The sequence below is a fragment of the Cyanistes caeruleus genome, chromosome 4, assembly GCF_971803275.1.
Source record: "Cyanistes caeruleus chromosome 4, bCyaCae1.hap1.1, whole genome shotgun sequence".
Taxonomy (NCBI): Eukaryota; Metazoa; Chordata; class Aves; order Passeriformes; family Paridae; genus Cyanistes; species Cyanistes caeruleus.
Window position 1 is genome coordinate 46,259,599 of NC_141704.1, and position 27,354 is coordinate 46,286,952.

Consider the following 27,354-nt stretch of genomic DNA (forward strand, 5'->3'; position numbering starts at 1 on the left):
AGGTTCTCTGAACGTTGGTGCCATGCTCCTGCACTGAAGATAAGCTCCACATAAGCACATGCTCTGGCAGACACTTTTTGGAAAATTAAGCTGTGTCATTTGAAGGTTCTACTGGCTTTATCAGTCTGCCCACTCCTTGTGCTGGACATCATCACACTCCACAACACAGCCAGCAGAAAAAGATACCCATTGCTGCATTAGCTTCTCCAGTTCCCAATCTGGGGATCTTCACACAAAGTTACCTCCATTTTTTTTGGCTTAACTAATTTTCTGGACTGTGAACTGGAGTAATGAGATGCAAGTGTGTACTGTATCCTGCTGCTTTAGCTACAGCAGCAGTAACTCCTGGGTTCAGCAGGTGAGGGCAATCAGGAGATGCTGTGAAGTGATGTACTGAATTGTATTCGCTACTCCACTAAATACCTTATACCTCACAAGACACACACCAATGTCTTAGAGTCTGTCCATAAAATAGGAAATACATCACCTTTAGAAACCTACCCAGTTCTAAATACATGGCTCTTCGGGATGAAAAAGATCCTAGCAAACTATGATTGAGAAAAATAAGGTTAAATTTAGCATAGAGTTCCTACATTATTCGAAAGAACAGGAACACTGGTATGTGGAAAAAAAAATTAAGACTGCATTTTCATGGTATTTTTATGACACTTCAACTCCTGCTGAAAAAGCAAAATCGCAAAATAAAAGATACTAGGCGCTGCCTATATACCTGATTTAGGCACATATATACACACCCACAAATATTCATGTATGAACATATACATGGACACCTGTTATTTTGAGAAGGAACTTCACAGAAAGGTATTCTGTACATTGTAATATCTGTACAGAGAAGAATTTTATGCTACCTTATAATATTTTATATTGTCTCCAATTAAGATAAATTCTACTGAAGTAAAGACAGATCCTTCTCTGAAAGGTGATCTAGCTGCAGAACAAGTGTCACAAAATCTACCCACCAGAAAGTATGTGGGATTTAGCTGGGAATATTAGTACTGGCAAATTTAACTTTTACCTCCCCAATATAAGAGACCTCCTGACATTCCAGGATCTCCAAATCTCACCCTGGTTTCCCAAAGTAACCACAGGCGTCCTTTTAGTAGACATCTAGAAAGACCACATTTTTCCTACTTTACTGCTGCTGTTTTCTCCTTCCATTCCTCTTCATTCTCAGAGAAACTTCTGCTGCTGTTGCAGAAGAAGCTGTAGCTAACTTCTGTGTATGTGAGGGAGACACACTTGGCTCACCTTCCAAAACGGCGTTTTCCATTCATTGTCTCTGAATGATCTGTATGGACTGTGTTCACCAGGTAAGACTAGAATGAAATTTTCTTGCACTTTTCTATCAGGAGTCTTCTACTTTACAGAGCAAAGATGAAAAAGGGGGACCACTCTCCTGCTTTCCTACTGCTTTGTCTGAGAGTAGTGCAGATGTTTTATTTATTTGTATGTTGAGAGCACCACCAGCGTGCTCTGACTATGTATCTATAATTGGGGAAAAAAACATCCCATTCCACCTGGCCATCTGCTGCCTGCTGTGACAAACCAGTTCCAGTGACAGTAAGAATCTAGCCTTGAGGGCGCAGCGACCAGGGCAGCAAGACTTGAAACAACCCATTTAGTCCTCTTACTGTCAAGATCATGTCTGCAGGACTCAGATGCCTGTACAGATAGCACACTCAGCCCCTGGGTGAAATGGTGCTAATGAACTGTGTGTTCAGTCTGCCTGAGATGCTGCTCAGCTGCAGAGGTGTCCCACATAATGTCCCTCCACAATCAAACCTGATTACTTTGACAGGGAGCTAAAGGCAAATTTCTTATTGTGGAAAAACTAAGGGCTATTTCAGGAACTTTAAAAAAACCATCTCTGAAGCTGAGGAGAGACACCTAAAACTAGAACAGACATGTTAACATGAACTGTGCTGAACATAACATTGTTCAATCTTCAAGAAATATAAGGAATGTAGAATCTTGTTGAAAGGTATTATAAATAAACCTTTTATTGCTGATTTACAAGTGAGAAACTTCTCATGTGAAATAGTTAAACTTAGGTTGACAGGATAATGCACAATTAAAGAGAATGCATTGGTGGATTTTTTTGTAGCATCCTATTAATGCATAATACTGGAGCGTGTTCATTCAACTTAAAGATTAATCAGAAGGTCTTCTTTCACAAAGCATCAGTGTCTTGCATCAGCCAAGTTACATGCAATACCAGAAGCTAGCTAATGCAATACTAGAAGCAAACTAATCATGCTCTGTGTGGAATATGTAGACTTATTTTTTTGTCTTGAGCATTACATAATGACTAGGTAGGCAGAATTAGTATACTTTATCTCACTTGGAAAATTATTGTATTTGTGATGATTACTTGGTTACGACTTGATTTTAAGCAAATAAGAACTGAGATCCCTTTGTGGGCAAATCCTGAGACCATAAAACATTAAACAAACATGATGCCTCACACTTTTGCCTCTGATGAATAGTAATATCACAGAAACATTGGGTTTTCAGTGGCTTCTTTGCAAAGAGCTATGCAAGGCCAGAAAAAAGCCAGTAGTTTATTCCCTTTGCTTTCAAAATAAAGATCTCAGGTAATTAAAAATGAAAAGGTAAGGTTCCTGGCATTTCAAATTTTACACACCTTTTCATCTACTTTTTCACATTAATGAAATGTGAAATGTTTTTGCTGAGATATAAATCCATTCATCTTCAAGATTCATCTTCCCAGTAACCATAATGTACCAAGCTCCCAAACAATGCAGGCAGTGAATACCACATTCTTCCAGTGGCATTTCTTCCTTCTCCCTTGGATTCAAAACTAAACAAAGAAGTTGAGCTATTCCTAGTCATTACTCACAGAACAATGAAGGTATCTGCTCAATATTCAGAGGCTTATTATCCTGCATTATAAGGAGTATACAAGCAATGTGACTGCTTCACATGAAGTGACAGAACATCTGTAACTAAAGTACCACTGTAGAATTCAGCTTACCTACATTTGAATGGCAGAGAAAGTGAACAACACTCCTCTTTTATCCTGCTTTAACAGACCCCTGGGTTAAAGATTTCTAATCTATCCTGCTGTTCTTTACACAGAAACTGTACTTAATCCTTCTTATTGTCCACCTCTGTATTTTTCCTACCTACTATTTCAGGTTAGAAAACCAAGCCTTGCTTCAGTGCTTTGAAGGCATATCTACCAGGGATTAAAAGTGGCATAATTTTTTCCTCTTCTACACTCTTTATACTTTTTTAAATGCTGCTTTTCTACTAATCCCTACTGTTCTATTTACTTGCTTGACTGTGTCTGGACAGTGAGCTGATGTTTACAGAACATTACCTACCACATGTCCAAGATCTCTTTTCTGAGAGAAAACAGTTTCTTTAGAACCAACCGAGTATCTGAGTTCGAACTGCATTCCCCACATATATCACATGTATCACCTCATTATCAGCATTAAGCTCCACCTGTCTTTTTATTACCATGTCAACTAGCACTAAGGAATACTTCTGTCATCTTGCTAAGTAATACTTGTTTTTATTACACTCACAAAACTCCTATTACCAGAAAACTCTTGACACCTAACTCTTCCACACCCTTTATTACATGGCTGAATAGGAAAAAATTCAGCACAGGTTTCTCAAGAATTTAATGGGCTATGAGCTTCCACTAAGAAATTCAACCATCTAATTTTTCACTTTTTGCTTATATTTCTAAATAGTTCTTCTCTCTTACCCTAGTGCAGATTAACTTCTTTAGGAATATTTAAGGAGGAAGCTGGACCTCAAAAAGCACATAAAAATCCTGTTAAATTACAAGAAATTACATCCATCTAGATTTAGAAGACATCTATTAATAGTCTTTGATTATATACTTAGCCAGGAAATCAAAGGAGGAAAACTATAAGGAAGAATAGAACAATGTACAGATTTAAGGAAAAAAAATTACTTTTTTTTTTAGTACATCTAACAACAGAAGAATGAGAGACAAAATTAAAAGGCTTTGCACAAAAGCAAATTAAGTGATTTGCCTCTTAGCAGGATATAATAAGGATAATTAATTTAAAGTGTAGTGGCAATCATAAACTTGAGTCATAGAATGATTTAGGGTGGGAAGAGACTTAAGGAGATAAAGCCTTCTGCTCTAATGTGATCAGAGCACAGGAAAACAAGTTTCACTGTAGGTAGAACATGATATCAGAGGAGGATATACAGGCTGTATATTCAGTGGCATCACACAAAATCAATCAAGTCAATTGAGGCAAATGATTTGCCATCTGCTTTTTTTCCTAATCTCTCCCACTGCAAAGCTTCTACAGAATTATTTTCAGGAAAGCTTAACACCAAAAGCTGTATGTACTTTCAAACACCTCAGTAGGCTGAGAAATGAAATTGCGAGTTATCTCGGGCTGGAAGAACAGAAATCATGTACCCATCAGCTGGCACTGGTAAAATCCCAACCATCACTCTTCCATGACTCAGTTTCTCTTGGATAAATTCAGTTGTTCAAGGTAATGGCAAATGAGCTGTCGTAAGGTATCTGAGACATCTGCTATGGTCTGTAAGACTATAAGGATGCTCTCACCTGTGTAGTGGCAGCACAAGGCAAAGTAAGATACCTGATGGCTCTCTGGATGGCACCAGTCACACTTGCAAGCAACTAAATTAACTTTTTCATCAGTGTTGACAAAGAGACCATCCATAATTAAACACTAACTTCCCTATGATTTTTTTTTCATTTCTAAGTGAAAAAGGCAAATTTTCAAAACCAAGGTGCTTGTAAGAAAAAGAAGGCTTCAGCACAGATTTTCAAATACACTATTTTAAAAAGGCACTGCCGCAACATTTTATAACTACTGTTTTAAATAAGAACTTTCAGTTTGCTGATTCAAAAAATTGCAGGGGGAAGTTAAAATGACTGAAACTGAAATGTAAGGTAGTTAAATTACAGAATTGAAATGAATGTTCTAAACCAATTTTTCCCCAATTTTTGCTTTGATTTTTGTCTTGATTCATTGCAGGGAAATGTTTTGATATGTCAAAAATTTCTGTGGGATGGGAATCCATTTCTTGCTCATTGGTACCACTTACTAATCTTTGCAAAGTATTTTGAGAACATAACAATCTAAGACCTCTTATCACTGAGTGTATGATTAAAGTTATTTAACACAGAGATAAAGTGGAGCATAAAAATAGTTTAAGAGTAAAAAGCATAAAAAGGAAAATCCAAGAGTAAAACTGACTGGTTAAGACACCTATGTCCTTATTTTAACCACCAGAACTTAATATCCAAAATGCCAACTCTGTCTCTTCAGTTAAAGGTAACAACCTGGTACATTCCAGAGTGGCTGAAGATGAGAAACAGGGAGCAAGTACTCCTCAGCACTAGTTTCCCATTCTCAGTTCTCTCCAGATGGAAATGCTGAAGTCTCTCTTGTACATAAACACATGCTCAGCTGAGCAGCACTGAGTCTGAGGAGGGAACACTTTCTCAGTGTAGCCATTGCAAACACTGGTGATTCCCTGAACAGGGTAGGATGCTGACATTAGCATTTCTTACCAAGGGAATATATTGGTATCAGTCATCCGCACAAACTCATGTGCTTGGATTTCAGACACAAAAAAAATACAAAAGCAAAGTAATGAGAAAATCTGACCTTTTGAATGCAAGTGAATCTTAGAAAACAAAAACTAAGATTTAAAATTTGTGTTTTCACTTCAGTGGAATACCTGGCTGATCTCTGGAGACATATACAAATAGTGGCAAGTAAAAGCATTTAGATACATGGCTGCAGATGTTTCTGGCTAATGAAAAGGCACAGAAAGTTGATAATGAACTAAATAAAGGATTGTGTGATACATGGATATTAAATCAGTATAGAAAGCAGACAGTAGAGATCTCTCACTTTTCTTGCCAAGACAAGTACAGTTTCTGTTAGTAAGATTAGCAAGGTTTGGACTACTACTTCATGGTAGCTGGAATGGGGCTATTTTTTTGCCTGTTGCTACAAACAGTTTTGATAACAAAGGGATGTTTTAGCTATCGCTGAGCAGTACTTACACAGCACCAAGGCCTTTCCTGCCTCTCACCCCAGCCTACCAGCAAGGAGGCTTGGGGTGCACAAGAAGCTGGGAGGACACACAGCTGGGACAACAGACCCCAAGTGACTCAAGGAATGCTCCATACCGTGTGACCTCGTGCTCAGTATATAAAGCTGGGGGAAAAAGGAGAAAGAGGAGATATCACAGCATTTGTCTTCCCAAGTAACTGTTAAGCATGATGCAGCCCGGCTTTCCTGAGGATTGCTGAAAACCTCCCTGCCCAAAAAGTGGTGTTTTGCTTTGCTTCTTCAAGCAGCTTTTGCTTTCCCTTTTAAACTGGTTTTGTTTCAAGCAATGAGTTTTCTTACTTCAATTTTCTCCCCCATGCCAACGAGAGGCATGAGCAATTGGCTGTATAGGGCTTAGATGCTGGCTGAGGTCAAACCACAACACAAGCCAAAAGAATTTGTTTTCACTGAATTTTGAATGTTAAGATAGTGAAGGCTGAAAGATAAATTGTTAACAGAAAACCTCAAAGTGTATTCAACCTGGAAAATCACAAGCCTTGTTGCAGTGATACCTGGAAGCATTTCATCCTATGCTGAGAGCACAAGTACAAGTAAGGTGGTCAGTAGAAAATGAGTGAAAGTTGTTGAACAGCAAAACAGCTGCAGGGCTTCCTACTACAGAAAAAGATTATACAAGAAGCAGGACTCAGCAGGATACAATTTTGTAAGTCACACTTTCTAGAAAGATTGTGCTGGGAAAGATAATTTAAAAGCATCATAGAGATTTTCCCAGGTTATTATATAGTATAGTATCTCATTCAGTAAGGAGTAATTCAGGTTTCAGGGGAAGCTCATGTGAGTATCACACATTTTTATTAAGTGCAATTCCACAAGAGTGTTAGTTCTGTTTAATGGATAAGGAGCTGACAATATATTCATGTTGTGAATATCATTCTCACAAGACTGAGGAACACAGAGATTTCATTAGATTTAATACAAGCCAGTAAAGTGATTGTAGGCTGTGCCCAGAGGCATAGCACAACAGAAGAATATGTTATTCCCTCTTTCACAATTATTACATCTCCTACACTGAGACAGGATGTCAAAGGATTTCTTGTACCCTGTGAGCATGGAAGATGACAGATAGGAAGATTTCACTAACTTTGCAGCAAAGACAAATACAAATGAAAATTGGATAAAAAAAGAACAATTTGAAATAACTGAGATCCCCTGATCCATAGCTTGAAGTTCACTGGTCATCTGTATATGCCCAGTGTGACCTTAATTCCTGAGTTCCAAGTGAGAACAAGGAGTTTAATACAAATAACAGTGAGAAACACGTGAGAACACTGGTAAAGGTATTAAGTTGAATTTCCCTACAAGGGAGATGAAAAAGCAGACAATATCAGACTTTTTCATCAAGGAACAAGTTGCAGTCAGCTAACTTGAAACCAGAAAGGACAGTACTTTAATTGTATAAAAGGAGAAGGCCTCTGATGTCTGAATCAGACAGGACTTTCACAAATCCTGCAGATAGACAATTTCTGACTGCAACACTGTATGCAGTGCCGAAATCAAACAGCAGGGCACAGTAAGTGTGACACACACCACATTAATTGTAGGATCCACAGTTTGTTGGGTTTAAGCAAAATGAGGAAAAGAAATGGTGCTGACAAAGGGATTCTGGGGTTACAGGGGTTCCGTCCTTACCCAAGACTAACAGACTGATCAACAAGAAAAAGGTAAGCTAAGGAAAAAATAATCTAATTAATAACACTGACTACATGAGCAACTGGAAAAAGATTGCAAAAAAAAAGGTGTGGAAATGCTTATTCTAAGATTATTCTACACTATACTGGGCCAAAGAGTTTTGTGCTCCTTTATGAAACTTTGGTGGACTTCGATGGACTCTGTGAATTAAAGACATATTCCAGCATTGTCTTCAAGGAGCTCTATCTGGCTGTAATACAGATGGCAATTTTTTCATTCGAGAGTCCAGATATAGTGAAGGTAGAGTGCAATAGAATACACACACATATTACGTATTGCCTAAGCAGGTAACAAAATTCCAAGTGAGGCACACATTAGTACTCAGAAGTTATTGACTGGTCTTCTTCTTACCATCTAAGCCAAAAACTCTCAAAATTTACCTGGGCTTTTTGTATCAGTTCTTCTCTTCCTTCTCCCTTATGCCCCAACTATGGAGGTGATTAAATTTTTCAAGTCAGACCAACATACCATCCAGATCAACCCAACAGGATCAGGGCGTGATAGATGCTTCCAGGCAGATAATGGCTTTACCACCTCGTGGCTCTGAATGGACTTTACACCTGAGGTGTCAGATTTTGAAAAGTATTTCAAGTTTTTAATAGAAGTAAGCTTAGAAGATGTCTCATGGATGAACAGAAATCAATTTGTAGAGCAGTCTTGCCTCTTAACTAAGATTTATCTACTTTGTCTGAGGCTTTGATTGGATGGGTACTTGAATACAGCTAATATATATTTCAGAGGGAAATAAAACTCTGGGATCTGGAAGGTATTTGAAATTATGAACCTATTATAATTTTGAACACAAATTATACTTAGCTGCACACACGAAGGAAACTATGAATAATCTTTATAGTTTGGAGAAATATTTAAAATTGCATGAGAGTGACTAGGAAGATTATATTCTAGTCTTGAGAGAGGCTAGCACATCTAGGATGTCTTGCTTCTGATTTTAAGCTTCTTTATTTGCAGGTCTGCCTCAATACAGCTGCTAATTTTATACATTTTTCTATATGTTTTCATTTAGAAACATATTAAAAAAGGCAATACATTGGAAGACTTTAAATGAAAGGTTGACAGCTGCTTCTAAGAGCAACTATTTATATGACGGATCATGGATTGTTTAGGTTTTTAGGTATAAGGACCTAAATACAAAGGTATATACAGAGAAAAGATCTTCAAAGTCAGTACAGGATTGCTGAAATATATTTTAGAGGAACTAATTTTAGAGGCATGTATTTTAAAACAATAATTGACATTATAATTTATCTGTAGTCATAACACTGATTAACATGTTTACCAGCAATGTATAAAAGATGCAGATTTTGTGGTTTTCCTTTACTCTGCCATAGTCTTACTTCCTCTTGGATTTCACAAGAACCTTTGGAATAATTTTTGGCTTTAAGTAAATCTTAGAGCAGAAAAAGGGAAAAAACTTACATTTTCCAGGAGTCTTATGCAAAATATAATGCCCTTACCAATGTAAAAACAACACAAAGTTACAGACATAAAAAAAAGATTCACTGCTGTATCAGTCAGTAGCCCTAGCATGAAAGAGCTCATGAGTGGCTCTGCACTGTGGATCTGCCTTAAGATGATAGCCTGCATATTCTGTTAGAAAACAGCTGTATGTCTTTGGCCATCCATTCGGTCTAAACTTCATTATCCTTTTGTTTTTTAAGGGTAGACACAAGGTAATTTAAATTAGTAAATCTGAATTAAATTACCAAATTTGAGGGGAAATATAAAAGCATTGTCTGATGATAACACAACATAGCAGAACTAATATAATTATCTGATTACTAAACCTTCTATAAAATTCTGTGTAATATTAGCTAAATATTTCATCTAAAAATAAATTATAAATGAGGTGGTTATGAATATTGTGAATCTATCTAAGACTGACTCATTTCAGTGCCAGTGCTAGCAGTGTACCTTATCAAATTTAGAAAAATGATGTGGGCAAAGAACAAATACTACAAATTCTTTGTCAGCACATGCTGTCTGCTCCCTGCCTTAAAATACCTTTTACACAAAAACACAAAAGGCTTCATTTTCAAAAGTGACAAGCAACTTTGGGTCCTGAATCAAATATGGATACAAAGAAGCTTTAACATTGTTAAGTGTCTGTCCTAACAGCTGCCTCTTTACCCTGCAATAAAGGCTCTTAATCTCTCCAACATCCTCTGTTCTGCCTTGCACCAGTGCAAAACACCTTCGCAGAATTGCACACAAGGAGCTGATCATGCAAACCCCGTGTCTGTGTCGTGATTTACACATAAGTATAATCCCTTGACTTGAGCACAGATCTGAGATTCTCTGAGTGGAGCACAAGGATGTGTTATGGACTGAGGAGCCACAGGAATAAGAGAGTATCCCTTTAGCTATGTTTACAATCCTCCAGTATGTTCCCAGAGTCTTAGTACCAAGTATTTTTCAGCATATTCTAGTGCTCAGTTCTGATTTTTCCTTTAAATACTGTGAATTTAAGCAAGATTAAAATATAATTTCTATGATGGTTTCTCTTTCCTCAGTAAATTTCCTTAGAGTCCCCCACCAAAGTATCTCCTCCATAAAACCCAAGATTCTACTGTTGACTGTAATGGCTCATGCAGAGGGATAAGAAAAGAAAGCCATTATCAGCAACTTTAAAAAGCAGGAGGAAGAAGAGATTAAAAACTGAGCATGGTAGAAGTTTGATCCTCTGGTCTACAGTGGGCAACTCACATCTCTGATTTTTCCAAAGTCAACAAAATATAACATTTATTCATCCTCATCCCTCCTATAAAACTTGTCTCTGTTAAATGTTGTCTGCACCTTCCCCAATCTGGTCTTTCCCTCACTAAAGCCCTGATTTTAAATCCCTTTTCTGTTTCCCTGGTACTTCATATTTGCTTATTCCAGCTACACAAGTTCAATGCTCCAGCTCCTGCACCCTGCCGTGCCACGCTGCCTCTCCTACCCCCTGCATGTTAAGCAGCTCACCACAAGCACTGCTCTCCTTATTCTCCTCTTCATCTCCTTAAGACTTCACTCTATATTAAAACACAGCACTGCCCCCAAGTACATGCTCCTTCCCCCAGCATGAAATTGATTTAATTAATATGAGTCAATTAACTAGACTGGGTATCTAGCAATTCCTGAGAGTTAATGTTAGCAAATAAGATGAGGAAAGTGGCACATTCTGCAGTGACAATAAAATACAGCAGAAGCTTTTCTCTGTCAGCCAAACTTCTATCAGGATACAAGTGCTGCCACCACTCAGGAAGGAATGATACAAGACACTAATTTTGTCCTCTTTAGCATTCCGCAAATTCTAACACTGAAAGTTGTCTATATACTGCACACCAAAGCATCCTGGAAGTTTCCCAGTGAGAAGAGCTTCTTAGAATTAGAAGCTGTGAAATGGTTTTTGAAATTAAGTGTTAAATTATAATTGGCATTTCTGCCATCTTTGCATGCAGCAAAACCGTGCTGGAGACACTTGCACAGATACATACTGGAAGAGATTTTAAGAGTACTTCCTATTCAGATTTTTTTTTATATATGCAAGAATCAGAAAAGCCTCTGAAAGTGAAAAAGCAAAACAAAAACCCAGGACATTCTAGTGGTTTTTAGAGAAAAGAAAAAACCGTATTGCAAGAAGGAGTGCACAGCACCAGGGCTGGGCTAGTAAACACAGCAAAGGCACTGTTCCATCATGTGCCCAAGGCAGGCAGCCTTGCTCCAGGTCACTCACAGAGGCAGCTCCTCTGCCTGTTCCTAAGGAGAAGCAGCACTCAGCTGCTCCTCAGCTGTGCACTCAGCACAGCACTGTCCTCTCTCAGGCCCCTGGGGTTAAGGACTGTCCTTATGCACATCAAAGGACACGATCTATTGGTGTCATAGAGCTGGCCTCTACTGCAGTGTGCATTTCAAGAGGAGCACCCCACACTTTCCCAGTCTTGTACAAGAACAAGTATTTTCAAGTCCCTGCTTGACCAGCTAAAAAAAATTGTTAAATCAATACCTGGCAGTGTTCACACACAGTTCTGTGATCCACTAAGGACTCTTGATTTTTTCATCTCATTCCTGTTAATTCCATTTCCTCTGTGCCTAATACACTGGTACCTACTTTTCCTGGAGCCTGCTCCCTTCATTATTATTACAGCTGATATAGAGACATTCAGGTCACTCCAGAAGAACTAGGGCTACCACATCTGCTCCCTAGGTAACAACACAGTAGTTGTTTCTGGTAGAAACACTGATACAGCCTCAATGTTTCAGGGATAGTAAGGATGAAAGGCGTAACATGAAAATGCTCAAAGGACCTGAGAAAATGGAAGATGAGAGGATATTTCTCAGAAACAGGGAGGTAAATGAGCACTTTGTTTTCTATTTATATTTTGTTAGCCCTCTTTCCTCAGTTTATGGAACAATATTTGTCCATATTATGGTCCTTTTTTATTACATAATTAATACTACATATGCTACATTAATCCACAATTGCTCTAAGAACATGGCAAAGATACTAATCAGTATTCCCCTTGTGCTCCTAACATTTTGGTTTGTGTTTAACCAGCTCCTTAGCTGGTAAGTGGACAGAGTAAGTTCCCCATCGCTGCTCAAGTAATAATGCTGTACAACTATATAGGAATACACATGGCAATATCCAAACACAGCAATGCTTTTTACTATGCAAATCATTATCAGTAAAGGGACAAGCACAGCCCTTTTTCTGCAAAGCCTGAATAAATAAAGGAGCTTTGTCTAGGAAATTCAGAAGAGACTTGAAGGGAAATAAATTCTGCAGTTAATCATTCATCTTGGAGTGACTGCTGAGCAGCTCTGCAGCCCACTGTAAAGCCTTTCAGCTGTCACAATTACTACAGGGTGTTAGACCCATGGGTCTCTACAGCTCTGGTTTTGCTGGTCATGTCCATGGCTTGCACTGTTCAACTGAATTTTCCCCAGTTCAGCTACACAGAGAAAGGCACAGAGGATTACCACACTACAGCATGTATTCATATCCTGTTCATACCCCGATCTGTTCATCTTCCTGTTTTTCTCTTTTCTCACAGCTAGCTGTGTTCAGTGCCTAACAAGACATTCCCCTTTAGGATATTATCATGAACAAGCAAAGATTAGCTATGGAAACTGCCTGCGTGATAAGAACACTGTATAAATTAATATTATCCCAGCAACATTAACTTAATTATTTTGATAACATTGGAAAGGTTACTTCTCCACTTTTACAGAGACAAGCTTTGTATATTTTTAAAGGGCAAAACACACCCACAACCAGAAAATTTTCGTCTGCTCTTCAATATAGTATATAAAAGGTTTATGGATTTCATCAAAACTGGTTTGGTTATTGTCTAGACCACAGATTATTTTTCATAAGATTTTTTTGTCATATCTGTGAGCCATTTTGTAATGATGGATGAGGCTAGTGCCTTAAAATCATCACTTTTTGTAAGCATGGAAACCCACTGAACCCTGTCAGATGGAATATCACCTTCTCTCCTAGAGCCTTATAAACTAAGGGCATAATCTATTCTCACAGGGGTATACAGGAGTCCAGGACCAAACCTACGCTTAACCAAAGGGTTGTTATACGGGGATAGAATATGAATTTTACAGTTATAATAGGAGTTTTAAAGTTTTGCTTGCCTAAGCTGAAATTGCTACTGAAACATTAGACCAGCCACAGGCTTTGGCACTCAAATCAAAGCTGGTGATTTTGACCCTTCTAAAGAATGATGTTTCTTGAAACAGCGTCTGTCATTGTTAGTTTCATTTTCTCATAAAATAAAAACTATGGATCATGTGAAGACATAAGTGTCAAGCAAAATCTATGTTCAGTTTACAAAGAAGTGAAATTGTATACCTTCTATAATTTCAGTCCAAGTGTTAGAGCTTAGCAAGCCATACAGTCAATTGTATGCACAGAAATAAATCACGGTTTGTATACGTATGGCTCTTGAAACACATTTTTCTACAGGTATAATGACAAGGAGCACAAATATACAGGAGATTGGAAAATGTGTAATCATTCTCTTCTGTAGAAGAATTAAAGACACTTAATAGTAATGGACTAGGCATCAACCACTGCCAAAGGTATCAACAATTTTCACTTTTACCATCTATCACTTAGAAAAATCTGCTTGCTGCTTCTGTCTTCCTCTACATGGTTTCAGAGTTAAAAATTAAATATGCAGCTTCACATCTCATTTTTAACAGTTAATTGCTGCATAAATACGCAGCATAAAGGAAAGCACAGACATTTTATAAAACCAGAATGGTTCTGAAATATTCAGTTGCGTCTTTATTTACATTTCTTATGCAGTAGATACATTTGAAAGACCTACTCTGAAGTGACTCTTTCCATAGTAAGGCAAAGTTAAATTTGCCTAGACAGCATCTGAACCAAAAATTTAAACTCCTCATAATTTTGGAGGCAATAGAATTGACATTTATTGCTGTGCCATATCAAACTACAGCCCCACCTCTGGATAACAAAAGACTACAGGGTAGATGGATGCTTTAAGAGCCTTCCCTGGAGCCATCCAACGCATACTGTGTCATCTACTTAGATGATAAACTCCTGGAAATGCCTGGACTTGAACATTTTTCTGTGTTTTGTACAGATCTACTTCTTACGGTGTTTAGAATGATCATCACGATTAATCCATAGATAAACTACCCTAAGGAAGCCAATGTTGCCTGCCCTGCAAGAGCATGGCCTCAGATGTGGCATAAATACCATCTGCTCTCCGTTATTTACAGTGCCTAACACGGCTCCCCAGGGAGACATGAGTCCAATGCCTAAATTCACCGGTCATGCAGGGGAGGTAAGCACTAACTTTATTAGACTGTGAATTAGGCCACTGATCTGTAACACCCCCAAAGCCTGCATGCTGATTCTAGATGTATATATACATATATATCTCATCAGCAGACATCAGCAAACCCTTGCCCACTTCCTGACCAAAGCCACCCACAGAACGAGCCAGAACACTGCACTGCGCAACAGTGCTACCACCCCCCTTGGTGAACCTGTAGAAAACTGTGTCGTGTCATACAAAGTTCAGCTCTTTCAATATTAGAAACCAACGTAGAGTAATGCATCTCAAATTATCAAATGACCACACACTAATGTGATTTTCCCTGTCTAGTGCTTTCACAATAACTGAAGCAACAGTCACTTCAGCAGTGGAAAAAAAGAAATAAAAAAGCCAAACAACTGAAAAATATCTAGGTCACTACCAACTAAAAGATTAAATTTATTTTCAGTATCTCAACCTTGTTTTTTACTTAATTTGATGGTATGAAAGGACATTATTGACACACGGCCACTGTGCATACCCAGCCACATGTGCCTGTGCGGAATGCATGAACAAATTGCATGGTCAGTGTTATAACACTCAGACACCAATTTATAACTAAGCCATAAGATTTTAATGTAAGCTGATGGATGATTTTTGAAAGGTAAATGGCATAAGTTTCTCCTTTTGCTAAATGCATATGATTCCTGTTCTTTGGTATTTATACTTCTGTAACATAGCTTTCAAAAAACTTCATCTGGGAAGCAGCACATTAGCTCTGTCTCCTAACTGGCTGGAATAAACAACCCATCTGTAAAGCTTTCCTTGAGCAAGGGGCTTCTTTCCTGTTTGTGCCTAAAAGGAAATGGAAGCATAGTAAAAAAACAGTCCAAAGGGGAAGAGACCTGCCAAAGGAGATACATGTATGCATCGTACTGCCTGTTAGGATTCTAAATTCCTTGCATGGCTTACATGGATATCTCTCACTGTGCTCTCTCTAGCATTGAATCTTATCTCCAATGTTTAGAAACAAGAACTGTAATAAAATCTGTGGATCAAAATCTAAGAAACCCAGCAGAATCTGCCCTGGTGGTGTTGGCCTAGCCATTCCATATATGACAACATGTAGTTTGAACTACAAATTAATGTCATGTATGAAAATAAAACAAAATCTAATTCTCATCTGTATTGGGTTTGCATGGGAAGGTTTAGGTGTGTTACAGGGGTGGCTTCTGTTAGAAGCTTCCCATGTTCAGCAAAGCCAGTGCCAGTCCCAGGACAGACCTGCTGCTGGCCAAGACCAAGACCCATCAGTCACTGTGGTAGCACTTCTGTGGTAACGGGGGGCGGGGAAATGCTGGGAAAGAGCAGTTGGAGAAAGGAGAATATGTAAGAGAAACAAGCCCTGAGATCAGTGCAGAAGGAGGAGCAGGAGGTGTTCCAGGCACTGGAGCAGAGATTTCCCTGCAGCCCATGGTGCAGCCCATGGTAAGGCAGGATGTGACCCTCCAGTCTGTGGAGGTCCGTGGAGGAACAGAGATCCAACTGCAGCCTGTGGAGGACTCCACACTGGAGCAGGTGGAGGCCTAAAAGAGTCTATGATCCCATAGGAAGCCTAGGTTGGAGCAGGGTCCTGGCAGGACTTCTGACCCCACAAGGGACTCACACTGGAGCAACTTGTTCCTGAAGGACTGCACCCTGAGGGAGGGACCCACACTGGAGCAGTTTGTGAAGAACTGCAGCCAGTGGGAAAGACTCAGGTGGAGCATTCTGTGGAGGACTGTCTTCTGTGGGAGGGACCCCATGGTGTAGCAAGAGCCCTCCACCTGAGGAGGAATGAGCAGCAGAGACATTTGATGTACTGACCACTGGCTCCATTTTTGTCCCCCTGCACTGCTGGGGGGAGCCCACTGAAGAGGGGGGAAGGTAGAGAAAATCAGGAGTGAAGTTAAGCCTGGAAAGAGGGAGAGGTGCAGGGAAAGTGTTTTAAGATTTTTGTTTATTTATTTTACCTTTCTCTGATTTGATTGGTAATAATTTTCCCACCCCCTCCAAGTTGAGTCTGTTTTTCCCATGATGGTACCTGGTGAGTGATCTCTCCCTGCCCTTATCTCAACTCCTGAGTCTTTCATCATATTTTGTCTCCCCAGCTCAGCTGAGGTAGGTGGTGATAGAGCATCTTTGATGGGCACCTGGCATCCAGCCAGGGTCAAGCAACCAGATAGCCCTGATATCTTTCACACACCCAGCAGTCTTTATTCATAAATTACAGCAGCAGTAACTTCAATCAATAGTGCATACCTAGAAAATCTATTTTTAAAAGTTTCTGTAATACTTAAAAAGCTTAACATACCTGTTTTAGTGAATAAAAAAACTAATAATTGCTGTTCTTCTGAGTAGTAAAATCCACTCACATTGCATTACATATATATCCTTGCACAACAGAAATTTTCAAGATAGGGAGAATCTCTCTCCTGCTGCACTGAGCTATGAGTCATAAACATTTCCAACAGTCCACATTCAGTTGTTTAATCTCTTTTTCACAAAGGAACTAATTTCAGCCCAGAATTTAGACAGATGCTTAATACCCTGTTAGGTTGTTCCAATACAGCCAATACAGCCAGAAAATCAACTATTTACTCTGTGTCATGTTTGAGTTCCATAGTATTCATGTTCTAAAAAAAGATAATGAACTTCTAAACACTTTCCAGTAAATGTTACTGTAATTTTAGGCCTTCCTGAACAGGAATATTCTACAAGCTCTGGACATGTCAATCAAAATTTTGTATTAAATTTTACTTTTTAACAATTTAAGTCTACTGGACAAACACAGAGTATTCCAGGTTAATAATGTGCCCTCTTTTGCACTGAGCATGAACAGGTCAACACAGAAATTTCAAAGGCCATCTTGAAATTCTCTAGCATCGGCTATTCTTGGGCTTAAAATATGATGTGAAATCTGCTTGAAACAATGAGGATTCCCCAGGATCAGCCAGGAATGTCAGCTTGTCTCTGGGATGAAGGAAGGATATAGAGTCAGCTGGGAGCAGGAACAAAACAATCTAATAAATGGAAAAGGGATAGAGACAGAGATGCTGATTTCAGCCAATGTAACAGCTCTAATAGCTCCTATAGGACCAGTTCAGCTGCCTCCAAAAATGAAAGAGCTGCCTTGTACAGAGGTCCATTTCAGCTCCTGACTGCTTCCCAAGTCAAGTGAGGTCTGTAGCTGACATGTATTTACATCTGGCTTCTCAATGTACGAGCATTGAGAGGTCCACTCCAAAGACTTTTTTAAGAACCTTCCAATCACATTCCAGATGACTTCATGGAGTGTGACAAAATCAAAAGAAAAGGGGAGAAAACAGATGAGTGATGTAAGACACTGCCACAGAGAACTGCCAAGATGCCAATAGACTTTTTTTTCCAATTCTTTTAATTAACCCCAACTTACCACAGTTCAAATTAAAGCATCACCACACGCTATTGATTCCAAGCAAAGCTCAGATTTCTAAAAAAGCCATTTTCATAAAAATACACACATAAAACACTCACTTAAACAACTACAGGGTCTTGAAAGAAAGTAACTGAGAAATACAAGTACCTGTTGTCCCCACGGGCAGGATCCTTGGGTTTAGTATCACTATCATAAACAAAACGCTCCTGGGAGATGACTATGATGTTCTCTGTAGTTTCATTTCCCAAGATAGTGATAACAGGATAACCCATCTGTAATGTCCACTGATCCATTACCTCTTGGATGTTTACAGATTTTCCAACCCTTTTTAAAGCCTTGGAAAAAAAAGAGAAGTTTCAATACACTGAAGCAGTGTCAACATGTAAAACTTTTTTTTTTTCTTTTGGTCCCCAGGATCACAACTGGTTTTGAAGAGTAAAATAATTATCACACATCTATGCAGGTATGCACAGACACACACAGTACAGACACACTACATGACTGAATTTAAGGCTCTATGTATCTTAAAATTAAATGTTGAGCAATCTTAACAGAGAGCAGAGTGACAGTCAGAAAGTCATGTTTTCCACATCATTCAAGTACTTCTGTTGTAACAGAAGAAATAACCTGTTTTACAGGATTTAACAAGAGCCACAAAAATACTGGGTAGCTTTTCTTAGCCAGCTAAGGTTAAAAAAGACACAGTGTTAGCTGATCTAGGCACCTACAATAAGGCATATTTGAAAGGCCCTAATTTCTAAAAATACAGAGCTTCTCTGTTCTGAAAATCAAAAGTTAGTTATGACTAGTTATTTGAAAATACTGTCCCTTAAGTCCAAAGTGAAGCTATGTATAACAAGATATCCCCTGATGCTTCATAAACTGCACCTGTCACAATACATAGAAGATTAATATGTTCATATTTGATTCCATATGTCAATAAAAATGCTGTTTTACAAGTGGATTTTCATCTGAAACACAAAGAGATACTATAGCATCATGGGAGATGAGACTGCATATGAGGAGAAAGAGGCATCATCTGTTCTTCAGCGGCGGACATGCTCCTAGCTGTCGAACAGTCCAAGATCACAGACTGAGCAACCTCTGATGAATACAAGCAGAAGGTGTCTTCAGAACTGAAGCTGCAGTCGCACTGCATTAGGAACAAAGGGGCTGGCAACAAATGCATTTACAACTGAGGCAAACAGAATTATTAGCTGCAACAGTAGGTATGAGCACACAGCATAGCTGTAGTGGTTATGGACCAGAATAGAGTCTCATTTTTGTTCTACTTTATTAGCTATGGGTTCTGCAGCTCTTTCAAGACAACATTTATTCCTCTGACTTCCCATCGCCCAGGACTGTCCCAGAGGCTTTAATAAAGGCAGGCAAGAAAGATCCTTGCAGTGACATTCAGCTAGAGATTAAGACATAGATTTAAAAGCCTGACAGTATGTTACTTGTCTCAGATCTCATTAGCAGTCAGTATAGACACAGGACTTAGTTCAGTCGACCACATGCAGGTGACTAATGTCATTTGACCTTTACCTGCCAGTCCAGAAGAGCACAGATTTCCCCAAATATCTTATGCTAAATTGGTTAGACACGCCTGAATGTCTCAAACATCCTACTGCACCTAATCTAGTTAGGTGCACTAGTTGCCTGTAATTGAACAACTATCTTAAGTCTCTAGTCAACAGTCAGTGGTTCAGGCTTATTATAAAATAATCATGTAGTGGCTACCCAACTGAATAACTCTCTATGCTCTGCTGACTTTATTGACTAGATTTCTGGGATTCTAGTTGTTCCTATCCACTAGTGTCAAATGACATGTCCTAAAATATTCAACACATTCTTTCAGAACCAGTGTACCTACAACAGATGTGTTTCTCATGTGGCAGCTGGAAGCCAGCTAAGGATAAATTAAGGTCAAAGCTGTTAGAAATCTGTGAATTGGCAACTGAAGGCTCAGTGAGAACAACAGGATCTTGGACACCTAGTTTACATGTATATTCCTGCTTGTCTAGATGTCTTGACCTCCAGCTGAATCCTAGCTTTGGTGTGAATAGTTACAACTAGATTGTCATGTTTTGTATGGCTTGAACTGCTACTTGTGCCAAAACTCTCTGACACATTGCCCTCCACTCAGTCTTTATTTCTGGGGAAGACTCAGGCTAGCTCAGACTAGTGCCATAGGGAGAAATTCAGACACACTGCTCATCTTACAAAGATTACAGCCATTGTGGAGCCCTAGACCAGGGTCTAGAACTCAAGCCAAGCCTGGATATGGTAATGTACGTCCCTACAGCATGCCAAATGTTACAGTAAATAATTCTCTGTTTACATCATACTTTGAAGCTTTAATAGTTTTGTCTTTCACAAAAATCTTAACTCCATGCAAAATCACAAACACAAGGGATGGAAACACCAAAGCTCGGCACTTTTATGTGCTTTCCAGCTTATGGGTCTCAGTGTGCTGCCACTGAAGTCAGACAGAGATTCCATGAAGTATGTTTCACTGCACATCAGTGACACAGCACATGCAGGGAAATATATTCTAACATAACAAAGGAAAGAAATGCTGCAGTACTCATCTTTTTAATGTTGCCACTAGGTTAACTCAAATGGAATTTCTTTGCATCAGTTTTTATATTTGCTCTGTGGCTTGAAGATCTCAATATGCACTATTTACTCCTGATCTCACCAACAAAAACACCATAGCAAATTCCTGCTTCTCCCTCTGTGCAATAGATTAAAGCATTTTACCTTTGACAATGTGTTCCAGAGATCGTTTCTAGCTGCATTGCCATACTTGTGAATGGTTAAATAGTCCTACAGAAATAAAATAAAAACAAAAATCAGTATTACAATACACAAGCCAAACAACTAGAGCTATTAGGAGTTAAATCACATCAATGTTTGCATTTGCTAGAAATCTAGAAATATACAGCACGTTCATCCTAAGGGAATAAATAAACAGTTTCTTAAGCTACTTTGCAATGCAAAAATTGTCACTAAAAATTTCATTTACAACATTCAATGCTCTTCCTTTTCTGTATAAGTCATTCTATAAGCTAAATATCTTTTATATATATATATATTTAGAACACATGCCTAATCTTGGGAAAGGTTCCTAGGTAATTCTTGGCAACGAAAGGAGAAGCTGCTGAAACACAGTTCCAGTTGCTATTTTAGCAGGTCATCCTGCTTTGTCTAGTGTCAAAAATTTGTTCACTCAGATGACAGTTCGATTCATTACAGAAGATTTAACTGAGCAATAGTCCATCTAAACTCCAAACTCTTATCTAGGGAGATCCTGGCCCTTCAGTGTCAAAATACATCATCCTGGCAACTAGGGTTGTAACAGGTTATCACAAAAGCTTCCCACAACAGGGAGCAGTAGAGGATATGTTACAGGAATCTAACTGTATGCTTGTGCACAGGGACTTACATGTGTGTTTTCCTACCAGCTGTGAGTCAGAGTCTGAGCAGGTTATAAACTGAATGCTTTCACTTACTCTGCAACAGTTTCGGTAACTGAAGGTCCATTCTTCTCCCATAACAACCAGAAAGATAATTCCCAATAAGCCTCCATCGTATTAAAATAACTTCCCAAATTAATAGTTTAAGCATATTACCAGCTCAGGTCTAGGTTTTTCAAGCATAAAATACTTTGCTTTTAAAATGACTTCTGGAGAGACAACACTGTTGTTTCCCACCATCCCATGTCCCTTGACAACAGCTCATTCAGTTACAAAAGTGAAATTCAGCATTGATTATTTGAATAACTTAAATTTCAAGCATTTGATTGGGCAAATTAAGTGAAAAAAATAGATCAGAGGTTGTACATCAACTGGTTCTCCTAAAATTGAATTTCTACCATCTTCACTTTACACAATGGTAGAAGACAAACCCTAATTTACTGCACAATGATAAAACTGGGACAATTTGCTGACTATGTTATCTGTGCTTTGTGTGAAGTAAGATACTTTGGGAATAATTAGTATTTGGAAAGCAAATTTTCTGATACACAAATTGTAGCACCTGCGACAGATTTAGCTTTTGTCAGCCAACTTATAGTAAAACAAGCAACAACTCCCATTTAATCACAGACTAGGAAGGCTAAATGAGAACACTGACTCTATAAATGCAGTGCTGAGTCTTAACAATGTCATGAGACTAACTCGGAAAAAAGACAATATGATATAGGCTGCACCTATAGCACACTGTGCTTCCATTTTGTCTAAAAATACAGAATCATTTAAGATGCAGTGAAACATTCAATAGCTTCCAAAGCTAAAGAAGCTGAAATGCAAATTAGAAAGCTAAAACAGGACTAAACAAAAATGGGACAAGGTAAATAAATAACAACAGATATACAATCCACATTTTAAGCCGTACTAGAAAATGCTGCACATATTGGTCCTTCTGAGAGATGCTTTTAGAATCATTACAGTGCAAAATAAAATGGGTGAACACCTGAGGACTTCATCCAGGCAATAATCCTGTTTACCAATCTACAATGAGACATTATATTTGACTTTTACATTTTGTGTTCAGAAAGACTGCAGAGATTAAATGCTTCTGCCCTTTTCTTCTGAGTTTGAGCTTCTGAGTTTGGTTTTGTTTGGGTTTTTTCCTCCCGATACATAGATTGGGAGGTTTAAATGTAGCCTATCACTCAGTTAAAAATTTATTATCCTCCAACCTAACATGTTTATCTCACACAAAAAAAAGCCAAAAGGAATCCTAACCTTTACCATGAAGTAAGAATATACAGCAAGAAACACAGTGTCTTGGCACGATCCCTGTACCATACAACCTAATCATCAATTTTGTCATTATTTCATGGAAGTTGCATCAAGAGCATAAAACTAGGAGTGTGATCAAACTCATGCACAAAAAGCAGTCCTAAGTGACAGCATGTATCAACATGGGTTTTCAGTAGTAAACCTACACCGCAGTCTCAAATCTGAGTGCACTTTCCAGAGGCACAAGAACAAAAGGTTTCTGAACCAGGTCCTATCAAATACCCTCTTATTCCTATCCTCATACATTGTGTTCGACAGTAACCAGCAGCAGACACTTGGAAACAGTATAAAGCTAGAAAAGCATACAGTGGTACCTCCCACAACTGCTCTTCAATCATCCAGCACTTCACGGCACAAGAAACCCTAAGCAGATTAGTATCCTTGCATTTAATAGTTATCTTCTGTAAATTTGGCTGGTTGCTTTCTGAGCCTACACAAATCAGCACTTGCAACACCTTATGAAAAAGCATTTTGTGCTTCAGTGATCTGTTGTGTGACACCTGTTCCAAATGCCTGCCTGTCCGCTGGTTTCATCTGCTGCTTCCTACTTCTGGCATTAGAAGACACAGTGCATTATGTTCCCCACTTCACTCTCCCCAGGCCACTCATGTTTTTACAGATCTTTATGGAATGAATGCCCACCACAGGGCTTATACAGGTTTTATACTGAGAACTCTGCCAGACCCAACCACTCCCAGCTCTGCTGCAAAGTTATACTGCCACCCCAGCTACTGACTCCAAAGGTAGTCTGGATAGTTTCTGACCCTGCCTGAACTTTCATTACCAGATGATGAGTCTCACTTCCTCTTCCATTGACAGGCATTCAGCTTAAAAAGGAAAAGACACAGCAGCATCAAATACATATCAGTAAATAGTAAAATATGAGCCAAAGATCTATACATACCCTGCTTGTGTATTCTAAGGATAGAACAAGCAGGATTATAATCCATTTTTCCTCCTGGGGACTCGTATCTAAATCTTAAGCAGCTTGCAGAGGGGCAGAATTCATGTTCTCATTCACTGTAACTCTCCAGGGCAGGAGTATTAGCCGCCCCTTTGCCTGTACATTCAATAGAAAAACCAAAGCAAAGGGAACAGAGATGCAAGCCACAGAACAGAAAAGGAGGATGACACTGAAAACACAGCTGTCTGAATCTAAGTTGTGCTCAGCACAGCTCCAAAGGAGGCAAAGTGACTTAAAGCCACTTATTCATAAACACATATGCCCAAAACCATCTGGCTGCAAGGCTGCTTCCCATCATAAACTTGCAAGTCTATCACTGACAAAAGCTGTTCCATTGACTGGAGTATGCTGGAGCATGAAGATATGCATTAGCCACCTTCCTGTCAGCCTATGGTGTGTGTGAGCACAAAAAGATGGCATGCAAATCATAAAAAAATCTCTTTAACAACTCAAGACTCAAGTGTGCTCTTCATGGAGAAGGTAGGAAAAGTTTGCAGACCCTAGGGCATTGTCACACAACATGAAAATTAATGAAAAACACACACCTAGAAGTAATCATTTGGGTTTACATTTTCAGCATGCATCCTCTTGCACTATTCTTCCTAATATTTTCACATTAAAACATGAAGCCACTCTTTGCCAAAAAAGAATGGAATGTGATCCATTCACCTCTATCAATAAAAAATTTATCAATGCAGTTTTCTAACATGCTTTAGCAAGTCTTAACATCAAATAAATAAATAAACTAAATATCCTCTGTGATACCATGAAAATAAAGTCCATTTACTGCTCAACCAAAATGTAAGATCCTTCCAAAAATCCCTACAGATTTAATGTGTTATCAAACAGTAATCTTAATCACCCCCCAAAAAAAAGAATTAAAAGGCTCAATGCTTTTGAAATTATTTCTTGAGAACTGGAACAGATAGCTTGAACAGTAATAAGAACAGCGAAAAATGCTAAGATTTTGAGAGATGGCTTTAGTGATGCTGTTTTGATTAAGCTTTCACAACTTTTATCGTATTAGTTTTTTAAGAAAATCAGATTATTTAAAAGGGAAAAGTCTTTAATTTCTTCGTAATATTACCTAGTAACTAAGCCTCTTGGTTTAAAAATAAATTAACTACCCCACTAGCCAATGCTCACAACTAAAGAAAGGTAATGACTGATAAATACCAAAAGGTTAAACAAATGTAAAGGAGGAATAAGTCTCCACACATGTGTCTTACTTCCAGGGGAGATTTTACATCTATAAACAGAAAATGTAATATCAAATCTAGGACTAAACTCCTTCCTCAGTTAATCTGTAATAAGTTGATTGCTCAGCTGAAGGAACAACTCCAGAATAACATGAGTGGTGTTGAGATCTGAAACAGATGTTACTGAATAACTTCATTTTTCTGCTAAAGATAACTGGAAAATTTCACCATATGAAGAAGGAAAAAGTAGAAAACTATTCTCATCTCCAGTTCTTGTGGCTATGTTTCTCCTTTCTCAAGGCTCAGGAAAAGCAGATTTGCCTCTACCTCCCTTTTTTGTATTTCAATCCTACTCCTCAGTGCACATCCTCCTCCCTTTGGCCTACAATATGTTCTTGTTCAGTGGTTTTATACATGACTGCTGTATATCACCCAAGATTTAACACTACAAATAAAAACATTTAGTTCAGGTAGAAATCATGCTCTACAGCTCCAGGTATCAAATCCAGTGTGTTTGTTTTCCTAGAAATTTATATACTTAATCTTAAATTGCCTGACACCATCTGACAGATGCTGACTCTGACTATAACATGCTCCTTTTTCCTCCTTTCCTTCACACTGGTAACATCAAATCTGCTATCACGTATTATCTTAGCATCGCCTAATTCAAAAAAAAAGCTTGGGCAAGGGTCAGAGGGTAGTGTATATGTTTGCAAAGGTGAGCAACAAACAAGAGGGTGTGAGAACCAGTGGTAAAGGACTACCAGCAAGCTACAAAACCATGAAGATTCCCATAAGAGAGGAAGACTACTGAATAGAAAATCTAAGAGAGCAATTAGATTTGCAGTATTTTTCAGCTGTACAACAGACTAATCCTGCAGAAACAGCCATAAGGGAGAGAAGTGACCATCCTCCTGGCTGGGCAGTCAGACAAGCAACAAAATAAGGAGTAGGCAAATTAACCTTACTGGTCATGGTCAACACTGTGTAAGGCAAATTAGTTGAAGGTTAACTCTATTTGTGTCAGGAATTAATTTGCACCAGTGAGTCAAGCTGCAGAGCTACCTCCAAACTGAAAGAACAGCTGTTATCAGGGCAGGCATCAAAGCACTACTGCAATGCCAGATAAGAAAAAAATTGGAAATAGGTTTTTCCTGAACAAGAAAGCCAAACAAGTATTTCACTTTCTCCATTGTTTTACTAGAAATGCCCAACACTGCTTTCAGGCAGTCCAGTAAGAAGCTGTCAACATACAGAATACACCAGTCATAAAATATATTTTCATCACAGTTTCTACCAGAGGATCAAAAATGTGGATTTTCTTCCTACACTATAATCTATTACTGCATTAAAATGTGTTCTTCTTACAAAAAAATAGTTACTCAAAAGTCAAGAATTAAACTAACTAAAAAAGCATTTTGACTTACAGTAACAAAAAGCCAGCATCAAAATTATATTGAAACAGAAAGCACATAAGGAGTATAAGGTAATGCCTGCAGACAGTAGGTCTGACCATGTAGATAGTCCTTACATAGCATTATCACATCTGTTACAGTCACAGCATCAAATGCATTCCTGTATCTACAGTTTGATAATACTTCAGTGGTACAGCCAGACTAAGCACATCCTACAACCTTTGCTGTTCCTTGGACCCACCCCTCTGTTTGTGATGCTACTTTGCAGACTAGACCTCTGAAATGGCTGATATTATATAATCTAACCTTCCCCACAAAAGGCACCCTTCCTTCCCTGATCAAGTTTACCAAGGAGGACTCCAAACTCTTTCACTGGTCTAAATGAAGTGGTGTTGGGTGGCCATGAATGGAGGGGAACAAGCAGTTGGAAACAGCATTGAGGAAAACAGAACAGTGGTTTCCTAAGCCAGTGTCCTGTCCAAGGATGTGCCAAGTATTATGAAAGAAACTGGACAGAAAGATACATGGTGGTGATTTCAGAATACAGCTAAGAGAAAGATTATCAGTGCATCACCTTTAAGGGGAACAAAAATTTTATTTTAAAGTGTATTTCTCTAAAAGCGATGCTCAAGTGTTCTTTTCAAATGTTTGAGGAACAGTTGGTAGTGTCATTTCTCATAAATAAGCTAATTTTTACAGTGAATTAGTTAACCTTCCTTAGAAATTATGTGTGGACACTGCATTCAGAACTGAAGTAGACTAAACTCAGAAACTTCAAATAATAATAAACACTATCATAAATCAAAGGAAGGGTAATAACATTTAACTTCAGTTTCTAAAGTGTTCACATGGGGCTACCAT

General features: G+C 38.6%; 1 protein-coding gene across 3 annotated transcripts in view; it reads right to left on the reverse strand.

Moving 5' to 3' along the window:
* The window catches only part of TRHDE (thyrotropin releasing hormone degrading enzyme), a 211,220-nt gene that overhangs the window by 59,554 nt on the left and 124,312 nt on the right, over positions 1-27,354 (reverse strand). For all 3 annotated transcript variants that reach the window (XM_086884350.1, XM_086884349.1, XM_086884348.1), the window contains exons 8-9: positions 20,871-20,936; positions 18,252-18,439 (exon numbers count right to left, since the gene is read on the reverse strand). In XM_086884350.1, coding sequence (XP_086740476.1) covers positions 18,252-18,439; positions 20,871-20,936 — 254 coding nt within the window. The remainder of the gene's footprint in view (positions 1-18,251; positions 18,440-20,870; positions 20,937-27,354) is intronic.